The 22,937-nt window shown below is 50.6% G+C and overlaps 1 protein-coding gene across 6 annotated transcripts; it reads right to left on the bottom strand.

The window, feature by feature from the left end:
* Positions 1–5,439: 5,439 nt before the first annotated feature.
* On the bottom strand, positions 5,440–20,978 carry PABPC4 (poly(A) binding protein cytoplasmic 4). Of its 6 annotated transcripts, none has more exons than XM_084787127.1 (16): positions 19,893–20,978; positions 16,461–16,654; positions 15,050–15,165; positions 13,743–13,882; positions 13,127–13,221; positions 12,259–12,396; positions 11,489–11,584; positions 9,806–10,078; positions 9,459–9,546; positions 9,221–9,340; positions 8,699–8,785; positions 8,477–8,604; positions 6,618–6,711; positions 6,379–6,509; positions 6,136–6,248; positions 5,440–5,750 (listed from the first exon to the last, which is right to left on the bottom strand). In XM_084787127.1, the coding sequence occupies exons 1-15, from the start codon at positions 20,083–20,085 to the stop codon at positions 6,153–6,155; spliced, it is 1,989 nt and encodes a 662-aa protein (XP_084643253.1). In that variant the 5' UTR covers positions 20,086–20,978; the 3' UTR covers positions 5,440–5,750; positions 6,136–6,152. The 6 variants fall into 6 exon arrangements, with proteins under 6 accessions (XP_084643253.1, XP_084643252.1, XP_084643251.1 ...); XM_084787126.1 differs by having other exon boundaries at positions 5,440–5,747; XM_084787125.1 differs by having other exon boundaries at positions 6,142–6,248.
* Positions 20,979–22,937: the final 1,959 nt, after the last annotated feature.

The raw sequence follows: 22,937 nt of genomic DNA, 5'->3' as shown, positions 1-22,937 counted from the left end.
GAAAAAAGCAGACACTTGACTGTAACTCTTTTTTATTTCTTTCTTTCTTTTATTTTTAATATTTATTTATTTATTATGTATATGCCATTTTGCCCATGTACACCTGCCTACCAGAAGAGGGCACCAGATCCCATTATAGATGGCTGTGAGCCACCATGTGGGTGCTGGGAATTGAACTCAGGACCTCTGGAAGAGCAGACAGTGCTCTTAACCTCTGAGCCATCTCTCCAGCCCCTGACTGTAACTCTTAGAGGAGGTGGAGATGTGCAGCTCCGAGTGCCGGACTGTCTCAAAAACAAAAATAAAGTGAAATTTAAATGTAGAGGTCTGAATTGGGCATGGTGGTGCACACCTTTAATCCCAGCACTGGGAGGCAGAGAAAACCAGATCTCTGAGTTTGAGGCCAGCCGGTCACCATAGTGAGATCCAGGATGACCAGTGCTACACAGAGAAACTCTGTCTTGAACGACAAAAACAAAAAGACAAAACAAAGTACAGGTCTGACAAGATGGCTCAGAATAAAACACTTGCTGAGTAAACCTGCTGACCCGAGTTCTATCCTGGTACCTCTCTCTCTCTCTCTCTCTCTCTCTCTCTCTCTCTCTCTCCCTCCTTCCCTCCCTCCCTCCCCCCTCTCTCTCACACACACCTCACACACACATACACTAATAACAATCAAACATATTTTTAATTTTTAATTTTTTTGGGGGTTTTCAAGACAGGGTTTCTCTATGCAGTCCTGGCTGTCCTGAAACTAACTCTGTAGACCAGGCTGTCCTCAGATTCAGAGATCCACTTGCCTCTTGCCAGGCATGATGGCGCATGCCTTTAATCCCAGCACTTGGGAGGCAGAGGCAGGTGGATCTCTGAGTTTGAGGCCAGCTTTATATAGAGTGAGTTCCAGGACAGCCAGGGCTACACAGAGAAACCCTGTATCAAAAAACAATAAAGAAGGAAAGAAAAAAAAAAGAGAGAGAGAGAGATCCACTTGCCTCTGCCTCCCGAGTGCTGGGGTTAAAGGTATGCACCACCACCACCCAGCTGTAAATATATTTTTAAATTAAAATTAAAATGGAAGGAGAAATGATCTGTCCAGGCTTGATAGCACTTCCCTGTTATCCTAGGACTTGGGAAGTAGATGTAGGATGACAAATCCATGGCCAGCCTGGGCTATGTAGTAAGTCCCAGGCTAGCCAGGACAACGTAAAAAGAACCTATGTTTACACAGACAACAACAACAAAATGATGGCTCTGACCAAACTACCAGGAAGCAGAGGTCATCCTGGAGACAGAAAGAGTACCTAGGAGGATTGTGTGGTCAGGTGGGAGGGCGAGGAGCCAGCCGGGCCCAGATGCGCAGAATGAGCCCCAAGACCTTGAGCCTCAAGCTGACTAGGTGGTAGTGTCTACTAAAACAGGAAGTGTGAAGGAGGACCAGGGTGGCTTTGATATGAGAAGTCTAAGGGGTCTTTGTAGGAGCCACTGAAGACCACAGACAGCTGGGCTGGGGCAGGACGGCACAGAGCCATTAGGTGGAAGACAAATTCAACTTAGACGGTTCCCAGACGGGACAGAGGCTCTCACTGGGGTCGTACTGCCCTCTAGAGGCTTCTTGGGAAACTGCAAGGTATGTCTCAAAACATCACCGTGTCTTTAATCCTTTAATCAGAGCATTATGGAAGCAGAGGCAGGCAGGTGGATCGCTGTGAGTTTGAGGCCAGCCTGGTCTACAAAGTGAGTCTAGGACAGCCAAGGCTATACAGAGAAATCCTGCCTCGGGGAAAAAAAAACAACTAACCAACCAACCAACCAACCAAACAACAACAAAACAAAAACAAACCCAGGCATGGAGGCACATACTTGTAGCCCCAGAAAATTAAGAGATGGAGGTGAGCTAATGAGGAGTTCAAGGCCATCCTCAGCTCCATAGTGAGTTTCAGACCATCCTGGGCTATGAGATTCCATCTCAAAAAAGCAATAGCCAGAGGTGGTGATAACTCCAGCAATCTGGAGATAGGGGCAGATAGATGTCTGTTAGTTCAAGCCAGCCTGTTCTGCAGAGTGAGTTCTGGGCCAGCCAGGGCTACACAGTGAGGTCTTTAAAAAAATGATAAAAGTGTGGGGCGGTGGTGGTGCACACCTTTAATCCCAGCACTCAGGAGGCAGAGGCAGGCAGGTGGATCGCTGTGAGTTCGAGGCCAGCCTGGTTTACAAAGGGAGTGCGTGTGTGCGTGCGTAGCCTTGGCTGTCCTGGACTTGCTCTGTAGACCAGGCTGGCCTCGAATTCACAGCGATCCACCTGCCTCTGCCTGCCTGAGTGCTGGGATTAAAGGCAGAAAATAAATATTTTTTGAGACAGGTTCTATGTACCCCTGGCTGTTCTGGAACTCATTATGTAGACCAGGCTGGTCTGAAAATCAGAGATCCCCCTGCCCCTGCCTCACGAGTACTGGGGTGAAAAGCGTGGGCCACCACCCCCTGCGTCTTTACAGTAATTTGACCCTTTGACCCTGCAGTTCTATTTCTAAGGATTCACCCTGAAGACTGTTGGAGAATGCATTATAACGGCCACCTTCATCAGATCAGTGGCAAGGACCAGCCACCTTGAGTCTGGAGGGGACTTGGAAGATGGACAGACGGACAGACAGACACAGACACAGACACACACATCATTTTTAGCACGTCTGAATGTGGCCTTGTGGGCTCAGGGGCTCAGAGGTGCTAGAGTGTACAGGTTGGGGAAAGTTATCAGAGGGGAGGGGTGCTCCATCTTGATGGCTGTGAGGAATCCGTCCATGTTTGGTATCCAGTCCTTGGCAGCTGCCTGGGGACACCCATCCCTCGCCTAGGCTCTGTAAGGGGGCCTGATAAACTCACTGGGGGAACTGGCCGAATCCTACTTCCCTTTGGTTTAGGAACTTTTTGAGGAGAGAATGGACACTGCTCATGCCTCCTCAGGGGAAGAATTCTGGCTAAAAGTTCATACCTTTAAGCATGACTATAACAGAAACTTCCTACGAGACCACGCACAGGGTCCCAGCTCAGTCAATGATGGCCGGTCTACCCACAGACTAGGAAAAGGCAAGGAAGCCTAGGATCTGACGCTGGCTGGATTCTAGAAGCCGCTGCACGAATAAAGAGAAGTTCCAAAAGAATATTTTCAAAATATTTTAGGTTTTATGCAATAGAGGAGAAATAAGGATATATTTCTGTATCTGGGGAAAAAAAAACCCTAAAGATTTGCCAGAATTGGGGCGTGGTGGCATACACCTTTAATCCCAGCACTTGGGAGGCAGGCGGATCACTGTGAGTTCAAGGCCAGCCTGGTCTACAAAGCGAGTCCAGAACAGCCAGGACTACACAGAGAAACCCAGTTTCAAACAAAACAAAAAACAAACAAAAAGAAACAACCCACCCCAAAGCAAACATACAAACAAAAAGATTTGCCCAATTGGTTATTACAGTTTGAATGGCAAGCCCCGCCCACCTGTTACATGTTTCTCAGCTAATGGCTGTTTTAAGAAGTGAGGGGATCTTTAGGGTATGGGGACCCCCGCATGCTGAGTCACTAGGGGTGACTTTTGAAGGTGGTGTCTGTCCCTGGTCCTGCTTCATGCTGCGCTGCCCACCAGACACTCTTGTGCGGTGAACATGCCTTCCCTGCTGTGATGAATTGAGTAAAGCCTCCTCCCCCGACATAACCCTGCCACAGATTATGTTCCAGTGATGAAAAAAGTAATAAAAACTGTAAAAGTAGCCAAGCATGGTGGCGCACGCCTTTAATCCCAGCACTCGGGAGGCAGAGGCAGGCGGATCACTGTGAGTTCGAGGCCTGCCTGGTCTACAAATTGAGTCCAAAGGATGGCCAATATAGAGAAACCCTGCCTCAAAAAAACCAAAAACACAAAAAAACAAAACAAACAAACAAAAAACCTGTAAAAGTAACTTTTATTCTCCTGGCTCAGTTGTTGTCTGGGAGGCTTACAGCCTCCTTCTGCTAACTTAGGCCTAGGCCTGGAAACTTCTAGCCTCCTTGCAATCTAACCTAGGTCTAGAATGTTTTCAGCTTCTGAGACTTTACTGCTTAATAAGCTCACCCTTACTTGTTCTTTCTGAGCTCTGGGCTGGCTGGTTTAACTCAGATGTTCTGGCTCAAACTCTTCTCCCAGATGACTTACTTAATTTGGCTTCTTTCTTGGCCTGGAATTGCTCTGCTTGGCCTCAAACTAACTCAAACAACGTAATCTTCTCATTTTCTGGCTCATTCCGTCTTCACCTGAGTTCTCTTTGCAATCCATCTATTACTTTCCTGGTAAAAAACTGCTCCTCTCTCTCTGAAAACTGCCCTTTTTTGTTTGTTTTTTGAGACAGGGTTTCTCTGTGTAGCCTTGGCTGTCCTGGACTTGCTTTGTAGACCAGGCTGGCCTTGAACTCACAGCAATCCACCGCCTCTGCCTCCCGAGTGCTGGGATTAACGGTGTGCGCCACCACACCCGGCTCAGACATCACTTTAAAACACGGGTGCTTCCTTCTACAAACTAACTTTACCCTCGTTTGGGATTAGGTGCTGGACCTAAGCTTTTCTTTACCTGAAACTTGCTCTATATCAGGCTGGCCTTGAACTCAGATCTGCATGCCTGTCTCCTGGATTGCGTGTTTGTATCCCAGCCGGATCACACAGACCTAGGTCTTTCTTTGGATGTGGTCTCAGCCATGTTCTGAATTAACATCCACGACAAAACAAACGCAGGTCTCACAGGGGCTGGAGGGAGTGAGAAGTAGCCACGGCCTTAAAGGCCTGCGCCACCACGCCCAGCCTCATGTAGAATTCTTGGTATGGTTTTCACCTTTAAAACTTTACAGTGGAGGCCAAGGTGCTCAATTACAGGCGTGTGCACCGCCCAGCCGCCGCCGCCACCTGCGTGGGAGACCAGCTCGTAAGGGAAACTACCCATAGCCCTACTGAAGGCCTGGAAAGGCAGAAAGGCAAACAGACCAACTGACCTTGGCTAGCACAGGAACTGGGCGCCTGCACGTGCTGGCCTGGGAACAGGGTGAAGTAACTGCTGGAGACTGACAAGCCTTGACCTTAGTGGAGGGTTTGCAGTAACCCCAGGAGGCCTAGACTTTTACCACTCACTCGCGCGTGAGGACTGCCAGCGACACAGCCAGTGTTCTCTGTTGCTTTAGCTGAGAGCATCCTTGTCCTCTAACTTCTGCTCATTCTGACTCCAGCTGGGACCATAGGTTTGCGCCCAGGGCTCGGTCTATGCCAGGCAAGCCCCACCCCAGCCCCACATTTAACTCATGCACCCTTGTTAGCCACAATTATTCTAAAAAATAAGGAAGTGTAAATCCATATAATATTCAGAGACCAACAATACTTCTAGCAAGAGCCCAACATTACAAAGTAATATTAATTTGTAGCATACAAAGACACCAAGTTTTATAGAGATTTTATTTTCTTTATTGAGAAACTTAAGTCTTGGGTACATCAAAACCAAATCTGGGAGGGGGAAATAATCAGAATCCACAATAGAAAAAAAAAGTTACCACCATCTGGGCCATAGCAAAACCCAGAGAATATATTCTTTAATTGAAAAAGTCTAGGTGCTTCATAATTGACCTTTGGATACAAAATGACCTATTGAATTTGCAGCGTGTGGTTCCTGGTGTGAAGGTCCACAGACAAACCAGGACGTCCTCAGACCTCGGCTGAACGCCATGAGGGGTTATTTGGCTTTTGACTCCTAAAAAAGCACGAACACAAATAAGCAAGCATGCTAGGGAAGCAGAGGTGTGCTCCTCCGTCAGCACTAGCAGCCTCCCGCCGCCCTCCCCTCCCCCCACCACTACCCCCAGCTCTGACCTCTGTCCAGCATTCTCTTATTTAAGGAAGGGAGCTCTGTGAGAGCCCTGAGTGTGCGATCACGTGCTTCCTAAGGAAGCGCTTTTGTTGTTTTGGTGCTAAGGGCCTTCTATGCTGCTCAGACAGGGCAGCTGGGATTTCAGGTAGGTACTGCGCCATACCATGTATAATCCCACTAACATTCTGGAGGCTGAGTGAAATGAAGGGCAGCCTGGGTGTGCGTGCAGTTAGGTGAGACCCATCTGAAACCCACAACTGTCAAGCACACTTACTTTTTCCTTGTCTAAGAGGTAGCAGCAGCAGCAGCAACAGTGCCCACCTTCTGGGCAGCTTCTTTCTTGGCATGATGAGCCTGCAGGACTGCCACAGCTTCATCCACCTGTGAAAGACCCCAGGTGCTCGGTGACCCCGAGGAGAGCTAAGTGTCTCTCCAGTACCCAGACCAAGTGGAGTAGACCTTTGTCTCTGAACAGCCCAACGCCGTTCCCTGACGTCAGAGAGCAGCTCACCTTGGAACGGAGGGACTCGGGGGACTCCAGCATGTGCAGCAGCTCAGAGTTGTCAATCTCCAGCAGCATCCCTGTGATCTTTCCAGCCAGATTTGAGTGCATTGTTTGGATAAGTGGGAACAATCGCTCCCCTGTGGGCAGAACAGTTGTCATCACAACAGTGTCCAATCCCGGCGAGCCTGAACTAGCACCAGACTCCCTGGCGCTCCCCCCATTCCCCACCTCTGCAGGACACTTACCCAGCATCTGCTTCTGTTCCTGGGGCGGTGCTGCGGCCAGCATGGAGGCCGTCAGGGGTTCCTGACCCTGGACATGAACTGCAGGCTGCGGGGCCTGTGAACCAGGATGGGCAGGGTTAGCACTAAGGAAGACATGTGAAAAGGGAGAAACTGTCCCTAATCCTGTCCTTAGGGAACAAGGACAGCGAGAGCAGAACAAGGTGAAGAAAAACTAGCTGCAAGTGGCAAGCTATCAGGAGCAGCAGCCACCCTCCTCTGACCAAGCCAACCTGCTATGCTGGGTGAGCATTCACCACTGGTCTACTTGCCTGACAATTCAAGGCCGTGCAGTTAAAAAAAAAAAGAAAGAAAGAAAAAACCAGGCCACAGGAAACAATTGTGTTTTTTGTGTGGTCTTGGCTGGCCTGGAATTCTTGATCCCCTTGCCTCTAACTCCCAAGGGCTGAAATTAATGTCTGCACGTGTAGCCTTCTACATTTAAGGAAAAAAATAAAGTTATTTCCAGTACAGTGAAGCCAGGAGCCAGTGTGAGAACCAAAACAGTCTTAAATACACCTCATTACCGTCTTATCAGAGGTTTGGCTTTCTGTGTAGTCTCTAACCCAGGCTGGCCTTGAACTCAATGTGTAGTAAGTGCTGAACTTCAACTCCTAATCCTTCCTCTTGTCTGCCACCCCAGTGCCAGGATTATGTGCTATGCCAACATCCTGGCTAAACTTAAGTTTTTCCTACAGCATCGGGGCCTGGGCCAGATGTTTTAAATATATTCGCGATTACTTGAGGATTATTAGCATGCAAGAGTAATGCTGCTCAGAGCCCTAAAGGCCTTACAGGTGAAAGACAACTCACGCATTAGCACCAAGTTCCAAGAAACCCCCACTTTAGAGAATGTGGAGAATGAAGACACCATAGAAGAATTCACAAAGCAGCTTATTCTTGAGCCATCTGCACAGCCACAGCAGACTCCTGCCAAGCTTGGAAACAAACTGGCAGCACCTTGGCTCACAGTTAGCGGAAGTAAACAGTCAGGCAACTCAAGCCCCCAAGGTTCTGGGAAGCCCGGCGTTTGTGTGCACTTGACTATGTGGGGGAGGTCAGCCCTGGCTTGTTCCTCAGGCGCCTCCCCACTAACCTTTTTTCTTTGACAAGACTGTCTCCCTGGTCTGGAATCTGCCCGGTAGGCTAGGATGGCGAGCCAACAAGCCTCGGGGATCCTCCAGGTTTGCCATGCCCACACTGACCGTTACAAAGATGGCCCACCCTGCCTCTCTGTGCTGTGTGTATATGGCATCTGCACTGGTGTATGGCAGAGGGAAAAGTCAGCTGTCTAACACCCCACCTTACTTCCTAAGACTTGGTCCCCTCATGGAGCCAAGAGCTCACTACTTTGGCCACACGCAGTAGCCCCGATCTGGCTGTCTCTGGCCCCACAGCACCGGGGATTACCACCACTGTCGCCGGCTTGGGTGGTAAACTCAGGTCTTCCTAGCCCTTCCATAGGCATCTAGGCTTAAGCCAGTCCCTAGCCCTGAAGCTGAGTTTTATTTCCGTTAGAGGTCGCATTTATGTTCCAATTAGCCTGGTGAGCAACAGCCAAGGATCAGTTAGGTCACCAGATCTGAAAGGGCTGCAGAGGCTCGGGGAGCTGAGTAAGCACAGTGTGTCGTGGAAGGGCCAGCAGCAGCTTCTGTGTATTCCTGAACACTAATCAGAAGGCTTTCAAGCTGTCGCACCCAGGGACAGTGTCTGACAGTCACGACACAGAAGAGCAGGCATGTAACACCTGTTAAGAGGAATGAAAACAAGGCATCTTTAAAACTGAGGACAGCCAGCCCCGTCAGGGCTCTGGTGGGCCTCACCTGCAGCGGCTGAATGGCTGGGTGAGGGCTGCGGACGCTGGAGGCGTATTTGTATGGAGCCACAGCCCTGGGAGCAGCAGCAGCAACCGCAGCACGAGGCGCAAGGTTTGGCACAGCTGCAGGAACGCCTTGTGGAAAGAGCAAGCATAATTAAAGCACATCAGCCTGGGCAAAGGCCCGTCAAACCCCAGCTTTCCCCCTTCTGTGTGCATCCAATACCACCTCCAGACTGGCAGCTGTCAGTCAGCCCTTGCTGGGCGGCACCAGCCCCACCAAAGTCCATAGCCAAGCGGTCCGGGCACTCAGACCCTACAACAGACCAGCAAATGCACATCAGTGTCGGCAGCAGACGCCCAACTGGCCACGTCCCAAGGAAGAAGAATTTCCAGCACATGATCACACATGTCCCTCACAGGGCCAAAGGACACCACGGAAGTCTTTGCGCATTTAGATATGACATACTCTAAACGCTTCCTTGTCCCCCGCCCTCTCAACAGCTCGCTGTGTGTATAGTGATCCAGATAGAATACTTCTGGTTGACCTTTCACATGACACCGATGAGCAAAGCATGTTCAAAGTAACCAACAGGACTCAACAACTCCTCCTGAATGGGTGACATATACCACCTAAGCACACAGCTAAGGAAACAGAACCGGGACTTAGGAAAGAACCCGAGGCCCCGGGCTGACCAGTCATCCTGATCCCCTCCTCCCCAGCCAGGCTCCTACAGGCCAGTTTGCTCACCGACTCTCTGAGCAGTAGTAGGAAGGCCACGAGAGGCCGGAGCATTACCAGTTGGAGCCAGATGGCGAAGAGCCGGACGAGGCCCAGACTGCCGCAGAGCACTCGGCATTCCTTGGAAGCCTGGTGAAGAGAGAAGGATGTGCGTCATAGGCCGGCCAGGGCGAGCCAGGGGTTGGGCAGAAGTGTGTGGAACGGGTAGGGTGCCCTGATGAGCAAAACCCTACTTCCCGCTACCTACCTTGAGGTCTCCCGCCTTGCTGCCAGCGTGGATTAGGCCTCATCTGCGCTAACTGGTTAGGTGTGTAATATGGAGGTCTTCCCTGGGCCTGGAGGGGGAAAGAGCACCCCAAATGTTTTAAGCGCCTGTACCCACAGTCTTGTTCCCTCAACTGATCACTAGGCTAACTATTTGGGTGAAGGGCACTCTACTCAAAGCCAAAAGCCAATCAATGGGCGGTTTTGCTCCACCTCCTCCACCATGTATGCGAATGATAGCTCCATTCTTTACTTCAACACCAGTGCCCAAAAACCCCTCCCCCAGCTGCAGGGTACCAAAGCAGCTGCCACAATACCCAGCAGACCCACCGGTGGCACTGCTGGCACAAAGTAGCCGCCAGCTGCAGGCTGGAACTGATTTAAGATGGCATTGGCGGGGAGCGCTCTCATGCCAGCCACGCGCTGCATGTACTGGTTGGTCAGGTGAGCCTTCCGCTCTTCCTTCCTCTGGGCCAGGGCGACGTAGAGTGGCTTGGAGCCCACGATGCGTCCATTCATCTCGGTGACCGCTTTGGTCGCCTCTTCCGGAGATGAGAAACAGACAAAGCCAAACCCTTTGCTCCTCCCGTCTTCTAGCATCACCTACCGAGAAAGACCAGTTGCTAAGGTTGCTACGGTTGCTAAGGTTTGTGGCAAGGAAGGCACAACCGAAACCACCAAACCTGCACTAGGCTAGGCCAGCACTTAGGAAGCTCAGATGCTCAAGACCAGCTGGTGGAGGCAGTTACCTGAGGACAAGGACCCAGATGCTGATCAGCCTTACAGGGCCCCTGAACCTTAATTCCCACACTCTGTAAGACAACTCCAAACACATTGCAGGTGCAGAACCTCCGTGTCATTACCCTCAGCCAGCAACAAGGACTACAATGCTCTACCCGTGGAACAGCCCACCATACTCCTGAAAACAGCACCTGGGACTTTACAATCTAGGGTTTTGTAGGGGACACTGCAACGGGGCCAGTCAAATAGTGACACCAAGAGGAAGTTAGGGAAGCCAGAGTGTGTCAGGACAATCAAAGCAGTTATGTTACCTCCACACCTACCCTGACTAGCCACTCTGCCAGCAAGCCAAAAGGCCTATCACTTAAACACAACATCCCAGCACCCAGGAGGCAGAGGCAGGAGGATCCCTGAGTTTTAGGTCAGCCTGGTCTATGCAGCAAGTTCTAAGGTAGCCATGGCTACATAGTCAGAGACCTGGTCTTGGACAAACAAAAACCCCACACCAGCGGGGCGGTGGTGGCCCGAGCCTTTAATTCCAGCACTCAGGGAGGCAGAGGAAGATGGATCTCTGAGTTTGAGGTCAGCCCGGTCTATAAAGTTAGTTCAGGATAGCCAAGGCTACACAGAGAAACCCTGTCTCAAAAAACCAAAACAAGCTAACAAAAAACTCCACACCAACACTTGTGGTAACATCTTACACTAAAGGCTAGGGCAGGGCCACCAAATCCTACTTAGCAACCAGCCTCCTTTCTTACTACCTAAAGGCCTTATGGCAACTGCTGCCACCTCTACCAAGCAGGAACTGTGTCAGCGCATTCTAGACACCCATCTGTCACACTCCTGAAGTGCCAAGGACACGCCGCAGACCATGCCCACGCAACCATGGCTGCCCAGCCAAACTTTGTCAAAGGCCTGCTAACTCTTCAAAGCACCCTCATTCTCAAGAAATGTGGCAGAGGTGTAGAGACAGGCCCCAGGACAAATGGAAACAGCCCGTCTGGATTTCCTCTGCTCTGTTCTAGCACCTTCTGTCCCCAGGCCAGCACCAAGCAGCAGGACTGGGAAAGATTCAAGTGCAGTGGAGGCTACAGTGAGAAACTGGGTCAGACTCCAAGTAAACACCTCAAAACCTGCTTCTCCAGAGTGAGCCTCTCAGGGGCTTCTGACCCGAGGTGTAGATGCCAGAGTAGTGTTGTACTCAAGATCAGCACTCACTAACACCAACAACCCAACAGACTGTTTCTAAACCCACACTGGCATACTCCTTACCTTAGCGCTGGTGATTGACCCAAAAGGAGAAAACTCTTTCCTTAACTTCTCATCATCAATGGTGTCATCCAAGTTCTTAATGTAGAGATTCACTCCCTGGAAAAAGGATTACTGTTAATTACACCTTTATACAGTCATGCCCAAGTGTAGGGCCCACAACACACTTAGGAACCTGTCAAGTTAAAGCTCTTGCTTGTAGCTGGAAGGAGGTGGCGCATACCTTTAATCCCAGCACTCGGAAGACAGAGGCAGGCGGATGTCACCCAAACCAACCAACCACTCAAAACCTCAAGCCACAAGCCAGGGGCTGCTGTGTGTGAGGGTCTGCATCAAATGCACAAACCCCAGAACAGCGGCCGGAGCTGGGCCCAGCGCCTTGTGTTTTAAGGAGAAAGGGTTGATAAGGACTACGGTACTGGGCCTTACATACCCCACACCCACACACTGCAGGATTCTGATACAAGCCCAAGCCGAGCAACTCTGTCCTGAAACTGCTGGGGCTGTGGGTACAGCCGCATCACCCCCTCCACAGCTGCTCTGGCCAACTCCTCACTCTCCAGGGCTCTCTGGGCCGCTGCTCCAAAAGGGGCATCAGGCATCAATGTAAGGAAAACGAACCCACACAGCAAAGAGTAGTTAAGTGTACATTTTCAGAACAGAGGCCCGAATCATCACCCCTGCTCAGCAGTAATTAGGTTAGTAATTAGTAACAGATGCCGAGTCTCCAGGTCTGCGCACTGCGCAGGCGCTCTGCAAACATCCCGCCTCACCTGGTACCGACTAATTCTCTCCTGCTTCAGCTGCTCAAATTTCCGCTTTAATTCAGCCTGTCGTTCCACTTTCTTCTGTGCGCGGCCAACAAATATAGCTTTCCCACTCATTTCTTTTCCATTCATTTCTTCCACGGCCTAGAAGGAAGATGCAACGCAGGGACATGACCTTTTGGAGCCGAGTCCAGCACACCATGAAAAACCTTCCCCACTGGGCCGCGAACCAATGTGCTTCATTCCACCTCTGAAAGCCGCTACACTAATCCCAGGCTCATCTGGAAAGTGGGCTTAGCATCCAGGTGGATCTTTCCTTATTACCTCTCACCCCCAGCTCCAACATCTTCAAAGCACCCTCATTCTCAAAAGTGTGGCAGAGGTGTAGAGACAGGCCCCAGCACAAATGGAAACAGCCCGTCTGGATTTCCTCTGCTCTGTTCTAGCACCTTCTGTCCCCAGGCCAGCACCAAGCAGCAGGACTGGGAAAGATTCAAGTGCATTGGGCACAGGGTGTGTGCGCGCGTTTGTTAGTTAGGGGGAGGGATCCAAGCCTGATCGATACTTGTATAAATTTAGGCATGTGCCATGAGCCTGCCTGATGCTCTATCTGTATTCAACTTTCCAGGTCCCTTTGTAGGTTACGGTCGGGGACACTGCTGTCCCCAGTCAGGAGGCTTCAGTTTCCCTACCCAAGAACGGGAAGAACCATCTGTCCCAATCTTTCCAACAGTGGCCGAGGAGGTAACAGGCACGAGCTAATGCTGGGTGATCAGCTACAGATCCACTGAATGCGGACTGCCTTCCGCGCACCCCCAGCCCCCACTGTGCTCCAGGTGCCATCTGAGGTTCTTTTCACACACAGCTCTCTCACCTTATTGGCGTCCTCGTGCTTTTCGTAGCTTACAAAGCCAAAGCCTTTGGATTTCCCACTTGGATCTCGCATCACCTTGACACTTAGGGTCTTACCTACCACCAAAGGATGGAAGGATTAGTGTCAGCATGTCTACCACAGCTCAAAAAGACTTTGCTACTAACTGGCTGAAGCAAATCTCGGACCAGATGGGTCTGAGACAGAAAGAGGTACCATGCCTGGTCTAAAAATTCCAACCAAGCGGCTGGAGAGATGACTCAGAGGTTAAGAGCACTGGCTGCTCTTCCAAAGGTCCTGAGTTCAATTCCCAGCAACTACATGGTGGCTCATAACCATCTATAATGAGATCTGCTGTCCTCTTCTGGCCTGCTGGCTCACATGCAGGCAGAGTACAGCATAAATAATAAAATTTAAAAAAAAAAAAAAACAACAACAAAAAAATTTAAAAATCCAACCAAGCACCTGGGATAACCCAGAAGGCAAAGCACTAGGAGGAAGCCTGGGGAAAAGGCTGGCTTCTGCATTCACCTCTGACCCTGTGGTGAGCACCTTTGTTACTTAAGTAAAAACAGATCATTTCTTGAGCTGATGATCAGTACAAGAGTGGACCACTTACCAAACTGGCTGAAGAGCTCTTTCAGGTTCTCATCGTCCACCTCCTCCCCAAAGTTTTTGATATAAACATTGGTAAACTCCTTGGCCTTGGCTCCAAGCTCAGCTTCCCGCTCCTTGCGGGACTTGAATCTGCCCACAAACCTACAAAAAAACAAAACCATGAGTAACAGTTGATTACTCAGAAGGAACAAAACGACATCTCCAGGGGCCCAAAGGAGTGCAGATTAAAGCTGACAGGAGAGGTTTAAAATACAGGATCCCATCCACCGTGAGAACAAGCTCAGAGGCCCGAGTCCCCAGGAGAAAAAAGAAAAGAGGCGGGACTATCCTGCACGGAGCAGCCCCAGGGCTCCTGGCTCAGACCAGAGCCCTCCTACCACATGACACTGCCTTCGTGAAGAAACCTGACGACCATGTTTTTAAAACGTTCATTTCTGTGCATCTATGTAAATGCATAGAAAACGTCTGCAAGGACACAAACCAAGCTGTTAGCAGTGGTTAGTCTAGCAGTGAGGCAGCTGCCGTCGGGTGAGCCTCCTTGCCCTGCTGTACCATTTGGTATCCTTAGCAGAAAAACACTTCCTGACGCAGACATAAGCACCGCCCTGTCTATCCATACCACAAAGGACAGGGTCAACTGTTGCTTATAACACCCAAAATGGAACCGGGTCTTTGGCCTCTCCCCCACATGGTTTTACTAAGCTCTGTCCCCATTCCACAATAATGACAAGATGCCATGCGGTGTCTCTCTGCAAAGGGCTGGACTTCTCACTGTGTGCAAACTAAGCATTCTGTGAAATAATGTCGTGCGCAGATCTCACACACACACAGTGAACTGTTGTTGCAGCTCAGAGGAAAGAACTAGAGTATAATTTGGTGCCAAAAACTAGCAGGAGACCCATGGGCAGACCCCATCAAAGGAAAGCCAAGGTCAGATAGCTAGTATCCAGCTCCTGGTCAGCCCAGGGCCTCTCCACTCTGCCGCTGGCCGAGACCCCTGCTCAGAGTGGGCTCAGAGCTGTCTCCTCGCCAGCCCCAGGTGCTGATGCTCACAAAACCCACAGACGAATGCCTTTAAGGGAGAGGCAGCAGGCAGGCCATGGCTCGGGCAGGGAGCCAACCTCGGCAAGTCAAAAGGGCTGCCATGGCTCGGGCAGGGAGACTCACCAGCCCTGGAGAGTGGAGAGGTAGGAGCAGGCCACACTTGGGCCGAGAGAACCAGTAGCCGCCTTGTATGTGCCAGTTAATACCGAGGTGGGGCCATGGCTGGCTCATGCGATGGCTGTCGCTCCAGAGTGGGACACTCACACTTTGCGGTCATTGAGGAGCATGCCATTCATCTTCTCGATGGCCTTGTCGGCGGCCTCTTGGGTCTCGAAGTGGACAAAGGCATAACCCTTAGAGCCGTTCTCATCACAAACCACCTGTTGAAGGAAAGGCATATCACCCAGGTGCCACTGGCCAGGTGCACCAACTTGGACTCAACACTGGGCAGCAGCAAGCACCTGCCAAGCACCCACTACAGCCTACTTCTATCCCAAAGTGTGTTTGTGTTGGCCAGGCCAGCCTCAGGTAGATTTTTGGATACAGAGTTTCTTGGTCAGCCTGACATGGAAACCCTAGGAAGCCTGTGTCTGCCTCCCCAGCACTGGTATGATATATGCACGGCCATGCCCAGTCTTTACATGGATTCTAGGGGCCAAAATCGGGCGCAGCAAGCACTTTATCAAATGACTTTCCTGTTTGGCCCAGGTGGTTTTCAAAAGGCCCTTGGCTACAAGCTATAGTGTTCAAAGTCACTGGGTGTGTTGGGACAGGCCTTCAATCCCAGAACTCAGAGGAAGAGGCAGGCAGGTCTCTGTGAGTCTGAGGCCAGCCTGGTCTACAGTGATGCCAGGACAGCCAGGGCTACACACTTTTTTTTCCTTTTCTCCAGATGGGGGTTGGGGGGAAGTCCAACTAGCTATGTGAGCACCCTCCCTTTTAGCTGGGCATGGTGGCACACATCTTTAATCCCAGCACTTGCGAGGCAGGTGTATCGCTGTAAGTTTAAGGCCAGCCTGGTCTACAAAGCAAGTTCCAGGACCTCCAGGGCTACACACAGAGAAACACTGTCTGGAAAAAAAACAAACAGGGGGTGGGGGGTGGAAGCAAAGAGGGCTGGGGCTATAGCTTGTTGCACCCTATCACAGGCTTCACTCAGCAATGGGGAGGGGGGCTGCGTGTGAACAACAACCCTAATGAGATGCACTGGGACCCACACAAATTCAGACACAAGCAAGAAGTGGGTATGCGATTATGGGGATCAGCGTAAGAGAAAGATATGGCCAACATATAATGAAGATATACTATGTATATGCACGAAAATGCCGTAATGAAACCATTAGAAGTCACTAAAATGTATTAATAAATAAACAGAACAAGCCACCCTCAGGGGTAGATCACCTGCCTCACACGCGTCAGGTTCTGTGTTCAGTCCCCAGAACTGAAGGAAGGCATCTAGAAAGCCACCTTACCCAATAGCCTCCCTTCCTAAGTGAGGCACCGTCCCTCCTCCCTTTGATACTATCTTGTTTGTCTTTCCACTGCCCAGGCTGGCCTTGAACTCCCTAGATAGCTCCTAGCTGGGCCTCGAGAGCACACCACACCCAGCTATGGTATTTATCTTGTTTTCAAGATCCCGTAACTACTCGGCTAAAAACATTTAGTCGGTGCTCACCTTACAGGACAGGATGTTTCCAAAGGCTGAAAACGTATCATAAAGTGCCTTGTTGTCTATAGATTTGTCCAGGTTCTTGATGAAGACATTTCCCACACCAGACTTCCTCAAAGAGGGATCCCTCTGAGACCACATGATTCGGATTGGCTTCCCCTTGATCACATCGAAGTTCATGGTGTCCAAGGCTCTCTCAGCTGTCAAAGAGGAATGTGTTTTAATTGAGACGCTAAACATCGACTAAGATGAGGCCACCATGCCAGAGAGATCAATGAACTATTAATACCTGATTTAAAAAAGAAAAAAAAAAAAGGATCAATATGGCCTGGGAACAAGGCTGGGTGTGGTGGCGCATGCCTTTAATCCCAGCACTCGAGAGGCAAGCAGATGGCTGAGTTCAAGGCCAGCCTGGTCTCCTAAGTGAGTCCAGGGCAGCCAAGGCTACAGAGAAACTGTCTGGAAAAAGAAAAACCAAAGCAAACAAAAACAAAAAACAAAAACAAAAACAGTCCTGTGGGCACCAAGAGCCTGGCCATGGACTAAGCTTCCATGTAAGGGACTTTGCTGCCCACCAGCCACCCTGACTCAGTTACAGAGCTAACATAGCCAGCCATGTTCAGGCCACGCAGCCAGTTAATAAATAAAAACGAAGCAGAGGCCAGTGTTTTATATTTTTGTTTATTCTTGAGGCAGGGTCTCTTTACATAGCTCTGACTGAGTTCAAGGATGAAAGGCACGGGCCACAGCTGATGTGGTGGTGCACGTAGAGGCTGGTGGATCACTGTTGAGTTCAAGGCCAGCCAAGGATATAGAGAAACCCTGTCTAGAAAAGTCCCGCCCCAAAAGGCATGGGCTACCACACCATGCTTATTTTTATACAAGAAAGGGGTAACTCAAAGTGGAAGTATAAACTGCCACACCTTTACCTGAGGGCAGACACTACAGACAGGCCCTGTTGCCTGTGATACCTAGGCCTTTCAGGGATTTAACCGGAACTCTACGGAATCCCAGGAATTCTACTAGGTTGGGTTGCTCCTTGACTGCCCAACCAAGCCCACCAAGCCCCAGAGACAATGTGAAGACCAAAAGGAAAAGTCATGGATGCATCATTGATGGCAACAAAGATGTGCAGATCTGATGACCACTTTTCCTCTGTCATCAGTGACTGCACTAACTCAAGGACACAACCTAAACACCCTCCATGGGGAGATTCTAACCGGGTCAAAGGTGGCAAGAGGGTACGGTGGCACAAGCCTAAAAGATCACAGTGCCAGGCTCCGTGGGCTATAAAGTGAGTCGAAGAGAGAGCCATGGCTACACAGTTGTTTTTGTTTTTGGTTTTTCCAGACAGGGTTTCACTGTGTAACAGCTCTGGCTGTTCTGAAACTCACTCTGTAGTCCAGGCTGGTCTTGAACTCACTGAGATCCACCAGCCTCTGCCTCTGCTGGGATTAAAGGTGTGCACCACCACCCCACCCTGAGGGGTATAAAGTTCTTAATCCCAGCAGTGTGGTGTAATTCTTGCCAATGAAAACATTCCATCCTAAAGAAAGCTCTTTAACAGCTGGGGGCCACCACACCTTTAATCCCAGCACTGGGGAGGGAGAGGCAGGCGGATGTGAGTTCTAGGCCAACTTGGTCTACAGGACATAGGGAAACCCTGTCAAGAAAAACAACAACAGCAAAAACCAAAGTAGGTGAGCCCACTTCTCACCTTACCACCCTTGCCTCAAAGGTGGACAGGGACTGGCATATTCCCAGGCAATCGCCCAATATGCCTAAATCCCTGGGTTTAATCCTTAGCACTGCCAAGGAAGAAAAGGGAAAAGCTCCTTAAAACTGCTCAACACATTCAACTATCCAGTCAGCCAAGAGGATATACTCTCAGCCTTTCCCACAGCATATCCGGTAGGTCCACATGGAGGTAGAGGAGCGTGGCCGGTCAGAGAATGAGACCAGACAGGTCAAAGTCAGGTAGGAGCTTGCCTGTGCGTGAAGACAGTTTGCAAACTCAAAACTCTCCCATTATATTAGCAGTACAGGAACCCTCCCCAACACAATTCCTGATCTATTTCAGAAAGACAGCACCAGCCGAGTCAGCTTGGCCTGACAAATCGGGCTTCGCTTATTTATAGCAGGGAGAAGTCTTACAGAGGTATGTGTTGGCAGACACACTGACCAACCGGCTTCTGCTATCTCTAAGAGACACAAGGCTTGTTCAGGAGTCAAGAGAGCAGGCTACAGCTATGAGACTCCATTGCCAACCCTCCCCCGTCGCCATGTCCCTGTGGCCAGCAGACCTGGGCTCCCACCACTTTGGCAGTAGAAATGCCTGGCTTCCCAACTAGACCAATTTTCCCACCTCAGCTGTAACTTGGGCAATAAATAAATAAATAAATAAATAAATGCCTCTCCCTCATAGACAGTCAACAAAATGGCGACAAGGGTAGGAGCTTAAGCTGGGCGTGGTGGCGCAGGCCTTTAATCCCAGCACTCAGAGAGGCAGAGGGAGGCTGATCACTTGAGTTCCAGGCCAGCCTGGTCTACAGAAGTGAGTCTAGGACAGCCAAGGCTACAGAGAAATCTTGTCTCCAAAAACCAAAGAGTAGGTAGGGGCTTAGCGGTCCTTTGCCACAGATTGGCTGGTGTCCTGCCCACCCCCCCCCCCACTGGTTCCTGAAGTTGCTCCCACTTAAGTCTGGAGTCACGTGCTGCCCTGACTGGGTTTCTTCTGGGCTTATTGGTGGCTTGCCTGCAGCCTCCACTTCATATGGGGTTGGTGGAACCCGGGGTTAAGGAGCCCAACTTGATGTGGTTCTTTTTCCTTCACAAGAGGTTTTGACAAGCATGAAGCACCATTCACAGGTCCACAGCCCTAGGGCTTCATGCAGAGCTGAGGAAGTCCCCAAATCAGCATACCGAACGACACGGGGTGGGGGTAGGGGTCTGGCCTGGCAGAAGCTTCTAGGACACCTGCAATGCCCCTCAAGTCTACTGTATGAACTTACTCTCCTTGCTTCCCACCGCCCTAAAGCCATCCCTAACCAACAGTAAGGGAAGGCCAGCAGCTTTGCAACCTCCCGTTTGGAGAAGGTGCTTTTTCAATTCACTGAGGAGGACCAGTCCTTGCCAGGGTCTACAACAGACCCACTTCTGCTTGAGGGGACTAAACTAGCCAAGTCACTTTATTGGGATCCCCATTTCCAACACCCCAACCCCACCCCCACCCAGTAGTCCAAGGTCATCGGGTTAGCAAGTGGTGGAAGCCAGATTGGAGCCGGGGTCATGACCACATAACCCAGCTCTCAAGCACTGTAGCTTGCTTCCCGCTAAGGCTTCTCTGGCAGCGTGCTGTCATGTTGTCCCCCAGCCCTGGCAGTTCTTGGCCTCTGCCTACAGGAATCTCCCCCATGTGTGAGCAGCGCTTCTACTCACCGTCAGCTGGCTGCTGGAAGTTGACGTAGGCATAACCCAGAGAGCGGCGGGTGATCATATCGCGGCAGACCCGGATGGACAGCACAGGCCCCGCGGGGCTGAACTTTTCATACAGCATGGCTTCGGTGACGTCCGAGTGCAGGTCGCCCACGTATAAGGAGGCCATGGGGTAGCTGCTGGCCGCAGCGTTCATCTCCCCAGCCCCCACCACCCCGAGCCCCGCCAGGACTTCTTACAGGGTTCACAGCAGGACAAAAGGGGCTCCAAAGAGCAGTGGCTCACGCCGAGGCGCACAGGTGGGTGGCACCAGCGACACCAGGAGAGGCTAGAGCAGGGACGCCCCGAATTGGGACGGGGAGTGCGGGCCGACTTGCTCGGGACCGCAAAAGCTCCAAGACAAAAGGTCCTCAAAAACAATATGGCCCTTTCCTGGAGTTTGTACTACTCTCCAGCTGTCCTAGTTTGGAGCTTGAAGGTTTAAAAAAAAATTGAACTAGGGAATTCCCTTGCAAAGGGGGCAAAAAAAATTTTTCAAGAGGCAGCCAGATGCTGCGCTCACGGCGGCCTCGGGGACACGCGTTTCTCGATAAATATAGGCCTCGGGCTCCCGGCGGTTTACAATTTCAACGGCCCGGGAAGGGGGAAACCAAATCTTTGCGGGTGCCGGCGAAGGGCAGCAGGGACACGTGGTGCGGCCGGCCGGGGCGCGGGGCTGCCACGCGTCTCGGAGGCGTGCGGGGGCGGGCCGGGCTGGGGACGGCTCACCACGGGACAGACAGACGCCGACGGACAGGCAGGCCGGAAGCTTGCGAAAATCACTTCCCCACGGGCTCCCAGCAGGACTCGCTGTCTTGTTCTCTTTTTCTTCTTTTTTCTATTTTCTTCCTTTTTTTTTTAATTTTCAGGCTTTTAAATTTTTTTTAAGGGTTTTCTCTTTTTTTTTTTTTTTTTGCTTCAGGCTTGCTGAGCCCAAACGCAACACCGGCCGCTGCGACCCGGGGCGGAGAGGGGTGGCTGGAGCAGCCACCGCTCCATTTATACTCGCCCGCCCCGGGCGCTGCTGGTCGAAGGGCGCCTCGCGACCTGGGCGCAGTCGTACCCGCCCACTCCGCCCGGGGGCCCGAGGCGGGGCAGCCACGCGAGAGTGACCTGGAGCGGCCGCAAGGTGCTACAGCGTCCCCTAGCGTTTGGAGGACCGGCGGCTCGCACCTGTAAGAGTCTCTCTCTGCGTTATATGGATTGAGACATGGCCTCCCCAACACCCACGCGCAGGCATAATGCTAAAAACATCCATGAAATGCCTACTTCTCCACAAAGGGACGCTAAATTATAGTTAGTAGGTGGCTTATTAAATGGCAAGCTGAATACACAGGACCTAAGGAAGTTCTGAGGACGTATAACCTTGAGGTTGGATTGTGGAGGTCATTAGAGATAATGGAGCTCTCAGAGGTGGTGAGATTTTTATTTTCTGAAAAGATGAGCGACTCTTGGCAAAGCTTTGATAAAAACAAAACCTGACCACCCCCTCCGTGCTTTGTTTTAGTGGCACTCCTGTAATTTAGTTTGTGTACGTGTTTCCTTGTTTCTTTACTGTCTCCTCATTAGGCGTGCTGTACTATAGGTGTTCGGCTCGTAGCTCTAGCCTCAGTACTCAGAGCACAGAGGCGCCGCCCTTAGAATGCCACATAAAATCTGTTAGCTAGCCGGGCGGGGCGGTACACCCTGTAATCCCAGCACTCTGGGAGGCAGAGGCAGGCTGAGCTCTGTGAGTTCAAGGCCAGCCTGGTCTACAAAGTGACTCTTAAGACAGCCAAGGCTACACAGAGAAACCTTGTCTCAAAACCAACCAACCAACCAAGCAACCCACCAAACAAACAAAAAGTGTTAACTAAATAAGCAAATGAATCTAGAAGGCAAAGCCTTTATACTTCTCTAAGTAAAATAAGTAAATAAATAAATAAATAAATGTCACCCGCAGTGCTGGGCGTGGTGGCACACACCTTTAATCCTAGCTCTTGGGAGGCAGAGGCAGGCCTGGTCTACAAAGTGAGTCCAGGACAGCTGAGGCTACAGAGGGAAACCCTGTCTCAAAATCAAAATCAAAACAAAACAAAGGAACAAAATCACCCACAAAGGTCTGCGTGTAGCCATCCCGTCTACTTCTTCCTAGTCTCATTCATGAACACATTCTCCCAGACATAACAGAACTGGGTTTTTGTTTTTGTTTTTGTTTTGGTTTTTGAGACAAGGTCTCTCTCTGTTATCACTTTGTGCTGGGATTAAAGGTGTGCACCACCACGCCTGGCTCATAGCAGAACTTGAGAGCTGGAATTGAAGGTGTGCACCACTACCACCACCTGGCTAAAAACTAGACAATCAAAAGCTAACAGCTTTAATAAGCTTTTAATTTAAAAAAAAAAAAAGCCGGACATGGCGGTGCACACCTTTAATCCCAGCACTAGGGAGGCAGAAACATGCAGATCTCTGTGAGTTTGAGGCCAGACTGGTCTACAGAGATCCAGGACAGCCAAGGCTATACACAAGAGAAACTCTGTCTTGAAAAACAAACAAACAAACACAAAAAGCTAGAAGTAGCCTGTGAAACCTATCATGTGTAGAGGTCAAAGGCATGGGTAAAGGGATTCATAACTGCTGATCCCCTGCTGGAAGAGACCCAGGCTGACCCCAGGCTGGACCTAGGCTGCCAAAACAGGTATAGCATCATCTCCTCCTCGGGACACAATCTAGTGGCAATAACCAGATCATTACATCTCTCTGTCACCAAGGCTTATGGAGTTCAGTGCCACAGGTTGGGCCCTCCTGCAAAGGAAAAAGTAATCTGTACAGAGGTAATGATTGGGAAAGGCAGCCTAGAGAAGGTGGTAATAGCTATATTTTCATGTTTTAAAAATCTTATTTTATTAAAAGTCTCAGCCGAGCGGTGGTGGCGCACACCTTTAATCCCAGCACTCAGGAAGCAGAGGCAGGCAGACCGCTGTGAGTTTGAGGCCAGCCTGGTCTACAAAGTGAGTCCAGGACAGTCAA

This window comes from Acomys minous, assembly GCF_964271855.1.
Source record: "Acomys minous genome assembly, chromosome: 6".
Lineage (NCBI taxonomy): Eukaryota > Metazoa > Chordata > Mammalia > Rodentia > Muridae > Acomys > Acomys minous.
Note: the sequence above shows the minus strand (reverse complement) of the source record. Positions and strands in the feature narration are given on the sequence as shown.